General features: G+C 40.0%; 1 protein-coding gene across 6 annotated transcripts in view; it reads left to right on the plus strand.

Annotated features, from left to right (window-relative positions):
- Window positions 1-18,016, plus strand: part of FAF2 (Fas associated factor family member 2) — a 28,664-nt gene that overhangs the window by 4,338 nt on the left and 6,310 nt on the right. For 3 of the 6 annotated variants that reach the window (XM_087887550.1, XM_034442876.3, XM_087887548.1), the window contains exons 2-5: window positions 13,266-13,334; window positions 14,113-14,247; window positions 14,998-15,074; window positions 15,546-15,684. In XM_087887550.1, the coding sequence (XP_087743676.1) occupies window positions 13,287-13,334; window positions 14,113-14,247; window positions 14,998-15,074; window positions 15,546-15,684 (399 nt within the window). In that variant the 5' untranslated portion in view covers window positions 13,266-13,286. Of the gene's footprint in view, window positions 1-3,909; window positions 8,947-9,022; window positions 9,494-13,265; window positions 13,335-14,112; window positions 14,248-14,997; window positions 15,075-15,545; window positions 15,685-18,016 lie in introns of those variants that run through there. The other 3 variants (XM_034442868.3, XM_087887549.1, XR_015732596.1) reach the window with 3 other exon arrangements.

An 18,016-nucleotide genomic window follows, 5' to 3' on the forward strand; every position in this document is an offset into this window, starting at 1 on the left:
GGAGCTAATAAGTAAAATAGCTACAACAGGTTCACAGTTGCGTAATCTGCTTTGTTCCTTATTACTGTATTTAAAAAAAATGCTATCAGAAACTGATGATATGATCTAAAGGTGGTTTGGAAGGGCTCCAAAATGGGGGTTGGGAGAAAATGAAGAACTAAATTAAAGCTTATGCTTATATTTAGACAGGTTTATTTTTAAATATTTTGCTAAAAAGAAATTACCGTAGCTGTTAAGTTGGGATGGGGAAAAAATGTAGCCATTTTATTAGTCAGAATATTTATGGTTGTTTTTTCCAACCTGTGATAGATGCCATCTTTCATCATATACCAACATGTCCAAATGGCAAGTACCAAATTGGAATAGATACACTATAAGATGTACAGTTTCTACAGTTGTAATAAGTATTGACAAACTGATCATTTTAAAGCACATGCCTGAGGGACAGTCTGATCCGATCGAACACTTTAAAATGTGTTTGAATCTCTCTTAAAATTATAAAAATGTTAACTTTGGTTTGATAGTATGCTTGCATTTTAGTAAAATTGACTTTAATAGAGATATAGAAAGTTCATCCTTTCTTCTTTTAGTATTATACTTTTTGTTATCTCCTTTACTGTAGAAAATGACTTTATGGCACAGTAGTAATGCACAACTATATTATTATTTTCTTTCCTCATCTAATAAGAAAAATGGGAGAAATGAAAGTTGAAATGTGTACAAATAGCCTATTGCCAATCTTTTGGCATTTCTAGGATGTTTGTTTAAAATAATCCACAACTGGTATTATATTTATAACATTAGTGAGTTAAGCTAAGATTTGTTTCTCTGCTGTCTTGAGTAAAAACATATTTTTTACCTTAGGTTTTTTATGTTACATTTACCAAGAAAGTTCAAAATGTATCTTTATGGAATATGTTTCACAAGAATACTTGTCATTGGAGAAGTAAATGTTCAATAAATCTGCCCTTCATCTAAAACAGATAATTACAGGTAGTCTTCGACTTATAACAGTTTGTTTAGTGACTGTTCAAAGTTACAATGGCCCTGAAAAAAATAATTTATGACTATTTTTCACACTTATGACTGTTGTAGCATCCCCATGTTCATGTGATTTACATTCAGATGCTTGACAACTGACTCACATTTATGATGATTGCAGTGTCCTGGGATCATGTGATCCCCTTTTGCAACTTTCTGACATGCAAAGTCAATGAGGAAACCAGATTTATGTAACAACCATGTTACTGATTTAACAACTGTAGTGATTCACTTAACAAATGTGGCAAGGAAAGTCGTAATATGAGGCAAAACTCGCGTAACAAATTTCTCACTTAACAATATAAAATTTGGGCTCAATTGTGGTCATACATTGAGGACTACCTATATTCTAAAGTTGAAGTACAAAGTATTGGGTGATTCGGTAAAACCTATTAGTTATCACAGCCTAAAAAGCAGTTGTTCCAGAATGAGTGATAATTGATGAAAACTCTTTAATTTAACAACATTCAACACATGAATGTTCACATTCACAACATTCACATATGAACACATTCAACTGGGAAACTGTGTCCGTCCTAGACCAAGACAAGTCCAAAAATGGTAGCAAATTCCTGGAAGCCGGGCACTCTTTCAAATCTTCCATCAATAGATATAAAGACATAACAACAACTACATACTTTGTAAAAGAGTCAATCAACTAGCTAAAAAAGAAGAAAAAGACCAAAATATCTCCCCGCCAGCAATCAACACCAGATGAGTGTAGATTGACACCAAGATTAACATCAGACTAACAATCAAAAAGTGAACAATACCCTAATCAAAGAACTGCCAAACAAGCCAGCAGTAACAGCCCAACCAAAAAAAACCCATCTCCCACCAAGGCCACTCCCACTAACACTGACAAGGCAAGCCATTATAATATAAATTTAGTGCAAACTCTACTTCCTACTAGCACTGATGATGTTATCTAGTTTGGGTAATGAAATGTTTACAACCAAGCTCAGAGCGCACCATGGACCCCTCAATTTATTATTTATTTATCTATTCATTGATTCCAAGAATTTCAGATAGGAAAGTAGCTTTCATTATAGTTATTTTATTTAAATGGTAGAAGATAAGAGAAATCAGCTGATAATACTACTGAGTATTTTGGATGTTTTTTGACAGTTTCTGAGGAAAATATTCCATTATACAAATCGTAAGCAGTTCCTTGATTATAACACTAGGAAAAATGTACATTAATAGTCGTTTGTCCTCCTTCCAACATCAAAGAAATTATATTTCCATATTTTCACAGGGTTGACATCAGGGTGGATTTGATTTAAATCAACTCGATTTAAATCATAATTTTTAAAGAGCAACTGTCATCTCTGCTACTTCTTTGACCCGCTGTTGACTCACCGATAGTCCCAGTGTTGCAGAATATACAGCCTTGTGCTACATAACTAAGCTCCATTTCATGCTGAATAAACTAAATTATTTATGTATCTTAAATAGAAAACTATCTTACAATAGATTTTTACCCCAAAAGTTTTTTATTAAAATAAATTCAATAAAAATCAAAAAAATCTGATTTAAATAAAAAAATCCGATTTAAATCAAAAAAATCCGATTTAAATCAAAAAAATCTGATTTTTTTTATTTTTTTAAAAAAATCATTGATTTTTATCCACCCTGGTTGACATTATGGATGTTCAGTTCTTTCAAAATTATAGGGCACTTGAATGCTTCAGTTCATTGTAATGGTAATTTTCCAGTGCGCTGCTTCCTACATTCCATGGCTGGGTATTTCACTTATTTGTTACATGAGAACTGAGTGTTAAATATTTAAATTTCTTGCTGGTATCTGCCCACTCTGCGCTGATCTCATCAGTCTTTTTCACTCAGTTACTGAGAGAACTAGTGTCTTGATTAGCTCCATGTGGTTTCGTGAGTTATTTGTTTTAATTTTAATGTCTTAATTAATTTAAATTGTCTTTAATTGTTCTTAAATTAAATTTAATTTAATTTAGTTATAGTTTCAGCTGGGGCTGTTGTTATTTATTATCAATGTGATTATTGCTGCTGGGCGAGGCTAGGAGTTTTAGATTCCAGGCCTCTTTGCCCGTTTGTATTTTGTTTGCTGTTTGCAGCGTTCTGGAGTTCTGACCCGGCTAGGCAGCTCTGAGGTTTCTTTCTGCCGCAGGCGGGTTGCTGGGCAACTGGTGAACTGGTTCATCCACTCCCGCTTCAGCCCCAGCTTGCCTTTCATTAAAGAAAGGCTTGTAGCCGCTCCGGAGTCAATGCCTAGGCACCAGGCACACTCCAATGAACAGCTGATAGGCGGGCGCCATTTTGGATACCTTCGGGAGGCTTTTTTTGCCGAGAATGCCTTACAAGCCGTGGACTGAAGAGAATTGTTGGAAATTACTATATGATCCCTGAGGGGACCTATTTAAGGCTGGGCGAGCTATCAGCTGTGTGTTGTTGTGGGAGTGTCCAGAACAACCGCCATCTTGTCTGGAATTTTTAGCGGCCGCCGTTTTGTTTAGCCCTCGTGGCAGCCGCCATTTGGTATTATTCAAGTGAAGTTTTTTTCTTCATTTCTGTGAAGGGTGGAAAGGTTGTGTTTATTTCTATCGATTGCTACTGTAGCAATGCTGTTTTATGTTGCAATCATTGGGTGAGAGTCTGGATTTATTTTAGTAGTTCTATCTGCTTGCTTGGGGCCAACAGCCTTGTCCCACCCTATTAACCTGCTACCAGTAGGCTTTGGGTATTAGGGACCTACTGACCCCCCCCCACCCCCCATTCTTAGCCTGTCTGATTACTAGGCTAATAAGGCTCAAATTATAAAGGAAAAGTACTGCATGGTCAGTTTTGAATTCCTGTTGGATAATTATTCTGTCTTGCCTCATTCTCTTGCAGACATAATCCTACTTTACTGACATGGCTGACCCTGGCCTGTCCTCAGATTCGGAGGCTGAAGGCAGCCCATCTAAAAAATTACCAGCATCTCGTTCTACAGGCTCTAAGGCTAGGGCCAAGAGCACAGAGCCTAGGGTTCTCAGGGCTTCTACAAGAAGGGCTGCTGCTACAGACAAATATGATCTAAGGCGGCACAAGGCGTTGGAACGCCAATTTGACAAGGCCAGAAAGTCTGCAGAGGTTTTGGCCCCTTCTTCTACTACTTCTGCTGCACCTGCAGTTTCTTCCCTTCATGTTTTCGGGACTATGCCTCATCATCTTCCCCCAGAGTCCCCTAATGTGGCCCAGGAGACTGGGGAGAGTCATCAAGAAATTGTTAGACCTAGAACCATTGAGGTTCCTGTTATGGTTCACCAGCCACCTGCTGCTGAAATTGTAGAAGAAGCGGTTTTGCCTGAAGGTTCTTCAGAACCGGTTCCGGCTGCTCCGGCTAGACAGTCTTCTGGAACAGAGACCCAGTTAAATGTCCAGGCAATGTTGTCAGATGTGTTGGCAAAGATTTTGGCAACAGGACTTCAGCAGAGTGTGTCTACTGGTTAACAGACCAATCCATAAGCGGTGGAGAGAGGGCGTTTGTCTGATAGACCTTCTACTTCTGCCTGCCATGACTATGTCTCCAGCGAGGATTCTGAAGTGGAAGAAGAATTTCCTGAGGAGATGGAATTATCAGAAGATGAGGACTTCATTCCTGAACAGCCAGCATTCACAGGCCTCTTCAGACCTTCCATTTTCAGATCCTTACTTCACAAGGCCAAAGTTACTACAAAGTTTGGTCTCACTCCAGCTTCTTCTGCCGAGGCAGCTAAGGCCCCATCTCTGCATGATCCTTTGTTCCAGGGGTCAAAGCCAGATGAGGATGTCATTCCTTGCCCTCCCTTGTTTTCTGAGGTGGTGCAAAGTGGTTGGGCTCAACCAGGATCCTTGACTGCTCCCAGTGCACTGGATAAGAAGCTATACTGCTCGGCTCCCGAGTTAGAGGACATCCTAGCTTTACCTGCTGTAGATGCACCTGTGGCAGCTCTTACTTCCTCGTCTATTATTACCACTGACATTGTTGATGGACTTAAAGCTGAGGATCGAAAGGCGGAGTTGGCTTTCAGGAAGACACGCCAGGTGGCTGCCTGGGCAGTAAAAGCTGCTACTTCCACGTCCTTTTTCACAAGGGCTTCCTTGCTCTGGTTACGTCAACTGCAGGAGAGATTGCCCCCCGATGACATCAGACTTCAGGATGTTAACAAGTTGGTGGCTGCGGTGGAATATTCGGCAGATGCTTCCTTGAATGCAGCTAAGTTCGCTTCTCAAGCCCTGTCTTCAGCTGTGACTTCACGCAGGATGTTTTGGCTACGCAACTGGAGAGCAGATGCTAAGACCAAATGGAAGCTAGCCTCAGCTCCTTACACGGTCTCGAAGCTGTTTGGCACAGCCCTGGATCCCATCTTGGTGGAGGACAAGGACAAACATAAAGTTCTTCCCTCGTTTTACAGGCGGCAAGAATGCAGATATACCCCTTACACTCAACGGCAGTCCTTTCATCCTGTCTCAGGGACAGGGATGTCATTTTAACAATGTACCTACTCTCATGGATCCGACCATTCTTCCGACAGTTCTTCTCTGTCTTCTTCGTGACAGAGGCCGTAGTCAACCTCAGGCGAAGCGCCCGTTCCGGGGATCCGGATACAGATCATTCAGACGGGGTAAATGACTCAGGGCTGTTGGCTCCCATTGGTGGTCATCTTCAACAGTTCCATCATCGATGGGAGGCCTCCACGTGCGAGCAGTGGATTCTACGCACGGTGGAGCACGGACTTTGCCTCGAATTTCAATCCACTCCTCCCAGTCGCTTCATCCGTTGTCACGTGTCCCCGTTAAACGAAAGAAGACAGCTGATGGAGGCAGAACTTCGTCATTTAAGATCCATCAATGCCATCGAGCCGGTACCCATGTCTCAGGAGGGGACAGGGTTTTATTCTACGTTGTTTCTGGTGCCGAAGTCCTCCGGGGAATTCCGAGGAATCTTGAACCTCAAATATCTGAATCAATTCATCCTTTATCGGAGGTTCAAGATGCAATCACTACGGCCCATTCTGGTGTGCATCAGACAAGGGGCCCTTCTGCAGTCGGTGGATCTCAAGGAGGCATACTTACATGTGCCAATCCATCCAGCACATCGCAAAGTTCTTCGTTTCGAGTACAATGGCCTGCATTTCCAATATTGTGCAATGCCATTCGGACTTTCCTCAGCTCCGAGGACATTTACCAAATTGGTGGCAGTGGTGGCGGCTCAGCTTCGTCTTCGTCCAGTACAGGTCCTGTGTTATCTGGATGATATCCTCGTCCTCTCATCTTTCCCTCCTCAGGCGGCAGTGGACATAGAGGTGATCACCACCTTCCAGCAACATGGCTTCACCATCAACAGACAGAAGAGTCACCTAGAGCCCACCAGAAGTATTCTTCACCTGGGGGCGATCATAGACTCAAGCAGGGGTCAGGTGTTTCTTTCGCCAGACAGGATCCAGAGCCTGAGGAGTTTGGTGTCACAGGTGCGATCACAGAGAGCGGTGTCCCCCCTTCTGCTTTCGCAACTGCTAGGGAAGATGATGTCGTGCATCGCCATCGTTCCTTGGGCACGCAGACACGCTCGCCAGTTGCAATGGTTCCTCTTGAAGTTTCAGAAGTCAGGACGCGGTTCATCGAGGACTCCAGTTCTGCTCCCACCACAGGTTCATTTGTCTCTTCTGTGGTGGTTGTCCCCGGCAATTTTGAAGGGGTGCATGTTCCTCGAACCAGATTGTCTGGTGGTGACATCGGATGCGAGCCTGCAAGGGTGGGGAGCTCACCTTCTGGACAATGTGGCTCAGGGACTTTGGTCTCCAGAGGAGAGGAGTCACAACATCAACTGGTTGGAGTTGTGGGCGGTGCGTCTGACCCTTCGGCACTTTCGCCCGATATTGGAAGGCCGGCATGTTCTAGTACTTATAGACAACATGACAACAAAGGCTCATGTAAATCGAGAAGGAGGGACTCGATCCAAGTCTCTGATGATCGAGGTGGAGAAGTTGCTGACTTGGGCAGAGCGCCACATGCTATCGCTTCGGGCAGATTACATTTCAGGTCAGGCCAACGTACGTGCAGATTGGCTCAGCAGGAAGTGTCTTGACCCAGCAGAGTGGCTTCTCCATCCGGAGATGTTCCAAAAAATAGTTCAGCGGTTCGGCAGACCACTAGTCGATCTCTTCGCGACGCCTCAAAACACGCAACTCCCCAGGTTTTTCTCTCGCTTCCCCATCAGGGAAGCAGAGGGACACGACACACTTCATTGCCCGTTTCCTCCTCTACCGCTGATCCCGAGGGTCATTTGGAAGGTCCTGAAAGAACGAGCGGAACTCCTCTCGTAGCGCCTCAGTGGCCGCGCAGGGCTTGGTACGCAGACTTGATGAATCTTTCCGTGGCTCCCCCTTGGACTCTTCCTCAAGACAGGGTGTCACTCTCCCAGGGAGTCATTGTTCATCCAGACCCTCAGTGGCTCCGGTTGACCGTTTGGCACTTGAGAGGGTTCTCCTAAGGAAGGATGGCCTGCCGGAGGATGTGATACGTACCATTCAATCATCTAGACACCCATCGACGATTCGTATATACGAGGCATCCTGGAAGGCCTTTACTCTTTGGTGTTCAAGAAAACATGTTGACCCCACATCGGCTAGTGTTTATGAGATTCTACAATTCCTTCAATCCGGTTTGGACAAAGGTTTGGCTCCTGCGACCTTGAGGCGGCAGGTGGCGGCTCTGGCCACGGTTCTTTCCCACGACCCATCGCGTTCCTTGTCTCATGATCCCAGGATTCGAGGTTTTGTCCGAGGAGCAGCGGTCATCTCCCCACCAATTGTTCATCGCTATCCTTCTTGGGATCTACCTCTGGTGCTCCAGGCGCTTACTTCTGAGCCGTTTGAGCCGTTGGGATCCATCAGTTTGAAATTCCTTTCCTTCAAATTGGCCTTTCTTCTAGCAATAACATCCGCGAGGAGGATTTCTCAGATTGCGGCCTTGTCAGCGCGCAAGTACCTTTGCATTTTTCATGCTGATAGAGTGGTATTGAGGTTGGATCCTGCCTTTGTTGCCAAAGTTAACTCTTGGTTTCATCGGGCCCAGGAGTTGGTCTTGCCGGATTTCTGCCCGAATCCTCGCAATCCTCAAGAACAACGTTGGCACACGTTGGACATTAGGAGAGCTCTGCAGAGATACCTTAGACGTACGGCATCTTTCCGGCAGTCGGAGGCGCTCTTGGTGTCCTTCCATCCGGCATCCATGGGATGGAAGGTATCTTCTTCAATGGTGGGCCGGTGGATCAAGGCTTGTATCTCCATGGCTTACGAGCGTCAGGCCAGGCCGATACCAGGCAGGATTTTTGCCCATTCTACCCACAGTGCAGCGACTACAGCGGCGTGGGCTACGCAAGCATCTATCACTGACATTTGTCATGCTGCTACATGGTTTTCGGCTTCGCTGTTTATACGGCATTACAAGATTGACTCTTTTGCCTCGGCTGAGGCTTCCTTCGGCAGACGAGTGCTTCAGCAAGTGCATTCTGTCCAGGGGTCGGAGAGCAGTCAGCCTCCCACCCATTAGTTTGAGCTTGGGTATATCCCAGCCATGGAATGTAGGAAGCAGCGCACTGGAAAATGGACGTTGACTTACCTGAACGTCCCTTTTCTGGGCGCTGCGACTACATTCCATTCCCGCCCTGGTTCCGGCTTCCTGCTATGTCTGGCTTGTTGTTGGCGGTGTTGGTGTTTTGTTGTTTGTTCCTGTTTTCTAGATTCCTGGTGTCTAGCTCCTTCGTGAAAAGACTGATGAGATCAGCGCAGAGTGGGCGGATACCAGCAAGAAATTTAAATATTTAACACTCAGTTCTCAAGTAACCAATAAGTGAAATACCCAGTCATGGAATGTAGTCACAGCGCCCAGAAAAGGGACGTTCAGGTAAGTCAACATCCATTTTATCAGAGAAACTTTATTCAATTGTTTGTGACTCTTGCATTATGGTACAAAGTCAAGGGAAAGGATATTGGAAATTTAGTTTTAGCTAAAAAGTGCATGCTGTTAAAAGCTGCCTCCTTGTGATGTTGAAAATAAAAATGCTGATGTGTGATGTTGTTAGTTCTCTCACATAAGGCTGCTATTCTCTCATCTAGTTTAATAAAGAAAGTTCTAACAGGCAGGCTACATGGAAAAGGGCAATAGGGCCTAGAAATATACAGAAATACTAGATGCATTTGTCCAATCAAGTATATGATTTAGGAGGATGTTTATCTGTATAGATTTTGTTTTAGCCGAATTAAAATCTTATTTCAGGGAGAGGGTTGTAAGATATCTTTAGTATTGAGAGAGAGAATTGTTGAACTTCATATGCTAATGTTATTGTAAAATGCTGATTAGGTAATCCTTTGGTTTGCAGAGCTTGTACATATTCAACAAAATTTAAGTTTGAAAAGAGTTAAAACAAGACCAGGAATACCAGCTTAACAGGGTAACTGGAATGCCTGAGGCCGCCTCTTGAATTTTTTCAATATGCTTGCATGCATTCTCTCAATGAAATATGTCACTGAGGATAGAACAGTGTATTCCTGGGGAAAATACCTAGTGATTTTCTTCTCTTAGGTAAAATATTTTTTTCGTGATGGGGGTGGTAGTCATTGGGAATTCCAAATGTTGCAATATACAAATTAATGCAGTGGTAGTAAACTATAAAATTTAAATAGTAATATGAGATATGGAGATTGTTAAATAGATCAGCATGCAACAGTATGAAAATATAAATAATGATATCAAATAATAATAACAAAGACCACCATCCTTCTCGGAACTGCCTGTATACTCAGATGCTACCATTATAGCTCTTAGGTCCTTGGTTAGGACTTGAACGGTTAAGTTTTTACCAGTCCCAGACTGTGAATTGAATTGAAGATTAAATCTCTAACAGTAACAACAATAATAATATCAGAGGACAAATGATAAGGACTTTAAAATATAGTACTGGTGATTTATATAAGGAAGTCATCCTGGATAAAAGAAAAATAATGAATGGGTACAGTGCTTTACTATTTATGTTCAATCATGAAATGTAAAACTCACATCTCTGAATTCAGTATATTTATTTATATTGCTGCTTGGAATCAAAGTTATTTTTTATCAAGCAAAGGATACTGAACATATTCTAAACAGTATAAAATTCTCAGTTATGGATTAACATGTAATAATATGCAGTGAGTTAGTTCATAAAATAAATTATAGCCAATTCCATCCAGTACCTAGAGTAACCCAATTTTTAGTTTTTTTAAAAAATAATTTGTTTTTAATTTAGAAAAGAAATAAAACATTTTGAAGACTAAAACATTTTGAATTAGATATTAAAATCTTATTAAACACATTGTATTTTGGCTATTTGAATGGATAATAAACATAATTACAAAGATATTGCAGTGACAAATAGGACATAATAGTACATATGGGGAAGAACTGTCTTGACAAAGTCACTGTTTAGTAGACCATGAGAATTTGGTGGATGTTTGCTGTACTTAGCTACAGAAAAGTCTCCTATAAGATTCTAGTAAAGAAGACTTAAAAATTTTAACAGATGATCACAGAGCTGGTTTAAAACTAGTATGCAATAAATGTGTGTCAATATTGTCTTAATGACAATGTGGAGAAAAATGTCGAGTGGTATATTTTATGTGGAACATATTTAGAAATGCCTTGTACTTGATACAAAAATAGAGGTGATAGCAAAGACTTTAAAGGATAGTATCAAATTTCACAGAATATTGACAAATTGGAACAATGGACATTGTTAAGATTAATATTTATCAAATTTATATAGCAACCCATCTCACAATGTGGGTGGCTTACAACAGGAGAATAAAACTAATATTATAAAAACAATCATTGCTAAAAATGTATAGCAGTCATTCTTTAAAAAATACAAACTTATCAGGTGAGACTAAATTAAAAGTTCCTAAAAATAAACACTTTTGAGGAGTGATTGGAACCATTGGATACACTTAGTCTGGAGAAGAAAAGACTGAAACAATACTTAATAACCGTGTTCAAGTATTTAAAGGGTTATCATCTATAACAGGGGTCTCCAACCCCCAGTTTGGAACTGGGCCATGGAAAGCATCAGGTGAGTGCGTCTGCAGCTCTCCTTGTGCGAGCGGAGTATGCTTGAAGCTCCCTTTGTGTGAGCACAGGTGGTGCACCCACCGCTCATACAGATAGAGCTGTGTGCACACATGCGCACATCCGTCACTCATACACAACCATCCCCTCTCACACACGCACAGCCCGCACTGGGCCGCTAAGCCGGAAAGGTTGGGGACTCCTGATCTAGAAGCAGGACAGGATTGTTCAAAATTATTCTAGAAAATAGGGGGGGGGGAACAGTGGTTTTAAATTGTTCAGAAGTAGGTTTGGTTGGATATCCAGGAAGAAATCATAACAATAAGAGGTGTTCAACAATGAAACAGACTACATTGGTTGGAGGTAGATTCTTCTTTCACAAGTCAGGCTGCATTACCATTTGTCAGGGATGCATAGCTGTGGATTCTTGTACTGGGCAGAGAGTTGAATCAGATGATCCCCAAGTTTCTATTCAATCCTTATTTTCTGATTCTATGGAAAAATAACATTTTCTTGAATGTTGCCTTATTGAGGCAAAAGATGGTGGAAAATGTTAATGATCGAGCCAGTTTTGGTGGGTGGTGAGATAGCTTATTTAGATTTTGCTTGTTGTGTTATAAAAACTCAACTTTTATAGTTATGATTTAAGAAGTTTCATTTTTGCCTAGCAGTTATGACCACCCAATTAGTACTTTCAGAAGTAATAAGATAAAGCCTTATTTGTGTTAAATCAACTCCTGGTGAATTCATGTACAGTTTTTTTGTAGTTTTCTCAGCAACAATATGATAGTTATTTTGGCATTGCTTTCTTCTAAGTCAGTGATGGCTAACCTTTTCCGGACCAAGTGCCCAAAGCACATGCACGTGAATGTGCGTGCACACGCCCAAACCCCCAAAATGCAATGAGTGCCCGGCCCATGTGCATGCGCCCCGCACGTGTGCATGTGACCCCACGCATGCGCCCCGCACATGCGCATGTGACCCCAGGCATGAGGCCCCATGCATGCACGGCAGAGACATGAAGACCAGCTGGCAGGCGAGAGATGCTTGCACATGCACAGTGGAGCTGAGCTAGGGTGACGGCTTATGTGCCCACAGAGAGGGTGCTGCGTGCCACCTCTGGCACACATGCCACAGGTTCGCCATCACAGTTCTAAGTTGTTTTTCAAATTCCCAGTCTACTCTATAGCTATTGAAAAATTCTGTTAGTTCATCCAAGTATTAATGAGCTATGAAGATCAATCAATGTCTGTCTAACTGTTAGGAACCAAGCTGCAGAGCTGGAGGTGAGCAGCAGGTGAGTGAGTGAAGCTTCATCTGTATTTGCAGCCACTCCCTACTCTGGCCTGACCGCCTTAGCTCCATCTCAGAACATCAGGCATTAGATTCTCATAGAAATGCAAATCCTAGTGTAAATTGCCTATGCAAGGAATCTACCATGTTTCCCTGAAAATAAGACCCTGTCTTATATTTTTTTGAACCCTGAAATAAATGCTTGGCCTTATTGCCATGAGCTCAGAAGCCCGATTGGGCTTATTATCAGGGAATATCTTATTTGGGGGGAAACAGGGTAGTTTGCATGCTTCCCCTCCCCCTGATCCATGGAAAAATTGTCTTCTACAAAACTGGTCCCTGATACCTTTACCATCAGTTTTTAATAGTACATCAGAGAATGGATGAATACAGCTAAATATAAAGGAGAGAAGAGTTTTTATGCAAATTGATATGCCAAAAGGGGAATAACTCCTGATCCATTGAAATTATCACTGGTGCAAGAGGAATTACCATGAAGCATTTCAACAATTAGGCACACTATTTTCATTTTAGGAGAGCTGGCCTTTTTCCAACTAATAGAAATCAAAAAAACAATAATATTCAGGTTTTCTCCAAGATTTTTTTAAGAATCAAAGGATTTTTTTAAAAAAACCTAAGCATTAAAGGTAAAGTTTGTTTATGCCCTGTTTAGAATCTAGCATTGCTTAATTATTGGTTGTGTTGGGTTAAGGTTTGCCAATGCTTAGCTGATGTCTGAATTATTAAGAGAAGTGACTAAAATTAAATATTAATTAATTCAAGAAACATACCTTTTGTGACATCGGTTTCCCCACTTCCTTTGGCCTTAGGATTTGACTGGCATAGAGTCCATGGACCAATGTCGTCATACACTGGAGCAACACAACTGGAATATAGAGGTACTGTGCCATTTGGCTCTGCTTTCTTATTGCACTGATTATAGTCTTATGCCTATGAAAGACATTGATATGAGTTCCTTCTTTAATGTATCTTATAATCAGATATGCTGATTAAAACAAAGCTATTTCACATATAAGTATATTAATAATCATAACTACTCATACTTCTTTTATTTTGCATAATTCTGCTTTGTTTCATTGTGCAGAATTCTTATAATTTGAGGGAGAAGCATGGAATTCAGCAAAATATTGCAATTCTGATCTACCTCTGACTATTACAAATGTTATTTGTATATGGTATCTGTACAACTTTCAAATATACCTAATTTATAAGAACAAAAAAAATACTGTATTTTGTAATTGAAAACAGAAATATATAAGAAGCTAGATTTCTGAAATGTTCAAGTTCTAGAGTCAATAAATGGTTAATAGATATAGAATGGCACCCAGATTCAAACCTCACTCATCCTTGGGGCAGATGGCTTTGAACCACTTAGTGTCTTTCAGTTTAATTCATTCAAAAATTATTTTCATGGGGATGAAACTGGGAACATTTAAATGTATGTCATCTTGATTGTTTCTAACTATTCCTTAGCATTTCAAACTGCAAGAACATTTAGTAAAGAGGATACTGTTTATTTAAACTTTTTAATAATGTATTTCAGACTGCAAGCTTTCAATAGGTCTATGTCCACTAGGTCGTTCCTCCTCCTGTATTCAAAATAGTATAACCTTTTCTGCAATAGGAGCATAACACATTGTGGGTCTCCTTCTGTAGGCAGCTGTTCAGGACCGATTAAATGAACAAGAGGGAGTCCCAAGTGTCTTCAACCCACCACCTTCTCGGCCCTTGCAGGTCAACACTGCGGATCACAGAATCTACAGCTATGTTGTTTCAAGGCCACAGCCAAGGGCAAGTTATTTTATCTGAATGTGCTTAAAAAGGAAAAAAGGGGGTTCTCTGTTGCTAATGTGAAAAGGACCAACAGAAGGAAAGTTCTTTCCTTTTCTGTTTTATGGATTGTTCATGTGCTACATGTACTCTGTGTGAATCACTAGGAATCCCTTTGTATAGAAGACTTGGCTTGTGAGAGTCCACAATTGGCATGTTTCATTTTGTTACATTACTATAAATTGTAAACACAGCAGTTGTATTTCCAGTAGGACACTTATTTTTGCTGAATTAGTCGATAAAATAGGTATGTTAGAAGCTTCTGGGAGGCTTAACTTACTTATTTTGTGTAGCAACATGTTTCACATCTACCAATCAAAATAACGAAGCTGTTTTAGCAGAAAAGGTACCCACCTTTGTTATATGCTAATATATTTGGTATATTCATGAAGTGTTTTATTTTCTGTGTAGAATGAAAATGTCACATGAAGTAGCCATTGATCATTTTAAATAGCTGTTTTTAATGTTCAGTAATCTCCTAAAAGCTAAAAATGGCCCTTGTTTCCATTTAAAAAAAATATATCTGGCCATGAGATTCTAAAATTTATGTCATTGTTATATTAAAATACCTTCCACATTGGAGGAGAGAAACTATAGAGGAGCATTAGTTATGATAGTTCGATGTTGTCTTAGTTGTCTTAATGACAGCAGTTTTCATTAACCTGAATGTGTAAAAGGAATATTCTGATAACTACTTTCTATTTGTTTCAGGGTTTATTAGGTTGGGGTTACTATTTGATAATGCTTCCATTCCGATTTACATATTACACATTACTTGATATATTTAGGTAAGTCCAGCTGAGTTCATATTTGTTTATATTAACATTATAGTTTATCCTCAACTTCATTTTTGTTAATTAGTTTAATCTGTCACATACACGGGCATGCATACACACACATACACAAGCACACAAATAAATAAGATTGGATTGCTAAAGGATAAGTGCCAGATTTCTGGTAAGCTACCCAATGACTATGGTGCATTAGAAATTGTATAAAAATGTGAAGGCTAATTAATTGTGTTTTGATTCAACAAGGCATTTCTTATCATTTTCAGCATAAAAATGTAATAGAAATATAATCAATAATCAGCATTGATTGATTCCTAATGCATATTTGTGTTTTGTAAACTTAAATCAAACTTTTTAGCTGATCATGTAGGAATTAGTTTAGAGCATCTAAGACTGTAGTCAATCCATTCACATCTTCAGATTCTTAGATAACTAGTAATCAAAAATTTTGATCCTGTTTTCTCTCAGGTTTGCTTTGCGTTTTATCCGTCCTGATCCTCGTAGTCGGGTCACTGACCCTGTAGGGGACATTGTTTCATTTATTCATATGTTTGAAGAAAAATATGGAAGAATACATCCTGTCTTCTATCAGGGAACATACAGCCAGGTTGGTGGAAATGTTGATTCAGATAAATGGAATTATTCTAATCCTGTTTTGTTATATCTCTTAGAAAGCCACTCTTTAAGCTTTCCTTTGAAGCACAACTGCAATATCTTCTCTTTACAAAAATAATACTGGTAAAATTTAAACACGTAATTTGAAATTCTGATAGTATTACTTGTGATTAGACAATAATTGCATTTTCATTAAGTGTTCCTTTTAAAAAAAAATTAAAAACTTAACAAAAACTAATAGGAAGATAGGGATAAAATGGTAAAGAATGAAAAATAAAGTCTATAAGGTATTTGCAGTCAGCAATAAATGTAAATCTCTAACTTAAACAGTCAATTTAGCCATCTCTGTATGTTCTGTCATCATCACCAACCATTCCTCCATTGTGAGTAGGGCTGTATCTTCCCATTTTTGAATACATAGTCCTCTTGCTGCATTTCTCAAATATAAAAATAAAGTTTCATGACTTTTTACTAACTGTCCATTAATCCAAAAAGAAATCTCTTTGGTTTTAATTGTATATTACAGGTAGTTCTCAACTTAAAACCATTCATTTAACAACTATTCAAAATTAGGAAAATGCTGAAAAAAGTTATAACCAGTCCTCACATTTAACATTGTAGCATCCCATGGTCATATGATCAATGTTCAGGTTGCTTGGCAACCAACATGTATTTAGGGTGATTCTAGCATCCCAGGGACAAGTGATACCATTTGCAACTTTCCCAAGTATTTTCCAACAAGCAAAGTCAATGTGGGAAGCTAGATTCACTTAATGGGCATATGATTTGCTTAATGACCATGGCATGAAAGATTGTAAAATCAGGTGTGACCTTCTTAATAATTGCATCATTTAGTAATGAACATTTTGATCCCAATTGTGGTTGTAAGCAAAGGACTACTTGGAGTCATTAAAGTCTTCTGAATTAGTTCATGTATTTGAATTCAATTTTGGGGGGCTTTTTACACATCCACCAAACATGATAAAACATCCCTTCATGTTGTTTACATTTCCAGCATAAATTCAAAATACCTTTATACATTTTGGTTTCTCTGGTGTCATACACAATCATTTTATTTTTTAAAACTTTGAAGACCAGAAAATAATATAAATTTCAAAACTTTCAGCCACATATTTTCTCATTGTTCCATAACCAAAATTTTAGCCCACTTTATCATATTCTTTCATTTTTGCTTCTGTCTCAAATTTCACCCAAAGTTTATACATGTTAGCAATTACAAGTTCATCATTTGTACACAGTTCTGTTTCAAACTCACTTTTGCATTGTTCAGAAGCATAAAATCAGGGGAACTTGTTTTTTGTTGTATTGTTCTAAATATTCCAAGGTATCCAACACAGTTCTAACATTGTCCTTCAATTGTCTTTTAGACAGAAATCCATATTAATCCTCATGAATAAATTCTTGCAAAGGCCATACAGGTTGTCCTCAACTTACAACAGTTCACTTAGTGACCAATGTTACAATGGCACCGAAAAAAGTGACTTATGACCATTTTTCACACTTGCCTCTCTTGCCACAGTTATTAAGTGACTCACTGCGATGGTAAGTTAATAACACAGTTGTTAAGTGAATCTGGCTTCCCGATTGACTTTGCTTGTCAGAAGGTTACAAAAGGTGATCACATGACCTCGTGATACTGCAACCATCATAAATATGAGTCCATTGCCAGCATCCCCATGGTCATGTGATCAAAATTTGGATGCTTGGCAACTGGCTCATATTTATGATGGTTTCTGTGTCCTGGGGTCATGTGATCACCTTTGGCAACTTCCTGTCAAGTAAAGTCAATGGGGAAGCCAGGTTCACTTAACAACTGTGTTCTAACTTACCACTGCAGTGAATCACTGGTCATAAAATGGGACAATTGTCTTGCTTAGCAACATATGAGCTGCCGTGGCGCAGTGGTTAGAATGCAGTACTGCAGGCTACGTCTGCTGCTGCTGCCTGCAGTCTGGCAGTTCAAATCTCACCAGGCTCAAGGTTGACTCAGCTTTCCATCCTTCTGAGGTGGATAAAATGAGGACCCAAATTGTTGGGGGCAATAGGCTGGCTCTGTAAAACTGCTTAGGGCTACAAAGCACTGTAAAGCAGTATATAAGTCTAAGTTCTATTGCTATTGCTATATACTTCGGGCTCAATTGTCATAAATTAAGGATTACTTGTATTCAGGTTTAGGCCTATTTGTTCTAAAGCAACTCTGTACCATTTCTCCACTCCTACCCATCCTTCCCTCTTCCATACCTTCTCCGCCTGCACTTAGTTGCTTATGTCCTGCGCTTCTTCCCCTGTTGCCCAACCATTTC

The sequence above is a fragment of the Pantherophis guttatus genome, chromosome 2 (assembly GCF_059756535.1).
Source record: "Pantherophis guttatus breed Tessera chromosome 2, ASM5975653v1, whole genome shotgun sequence".
NCBI classification, from domain to species: Eukaryota; Metazoa; Chordata; class Lepidosauria; order Squamata; family Colubridae; genus Pantherophis; species Pantherophis guttatus.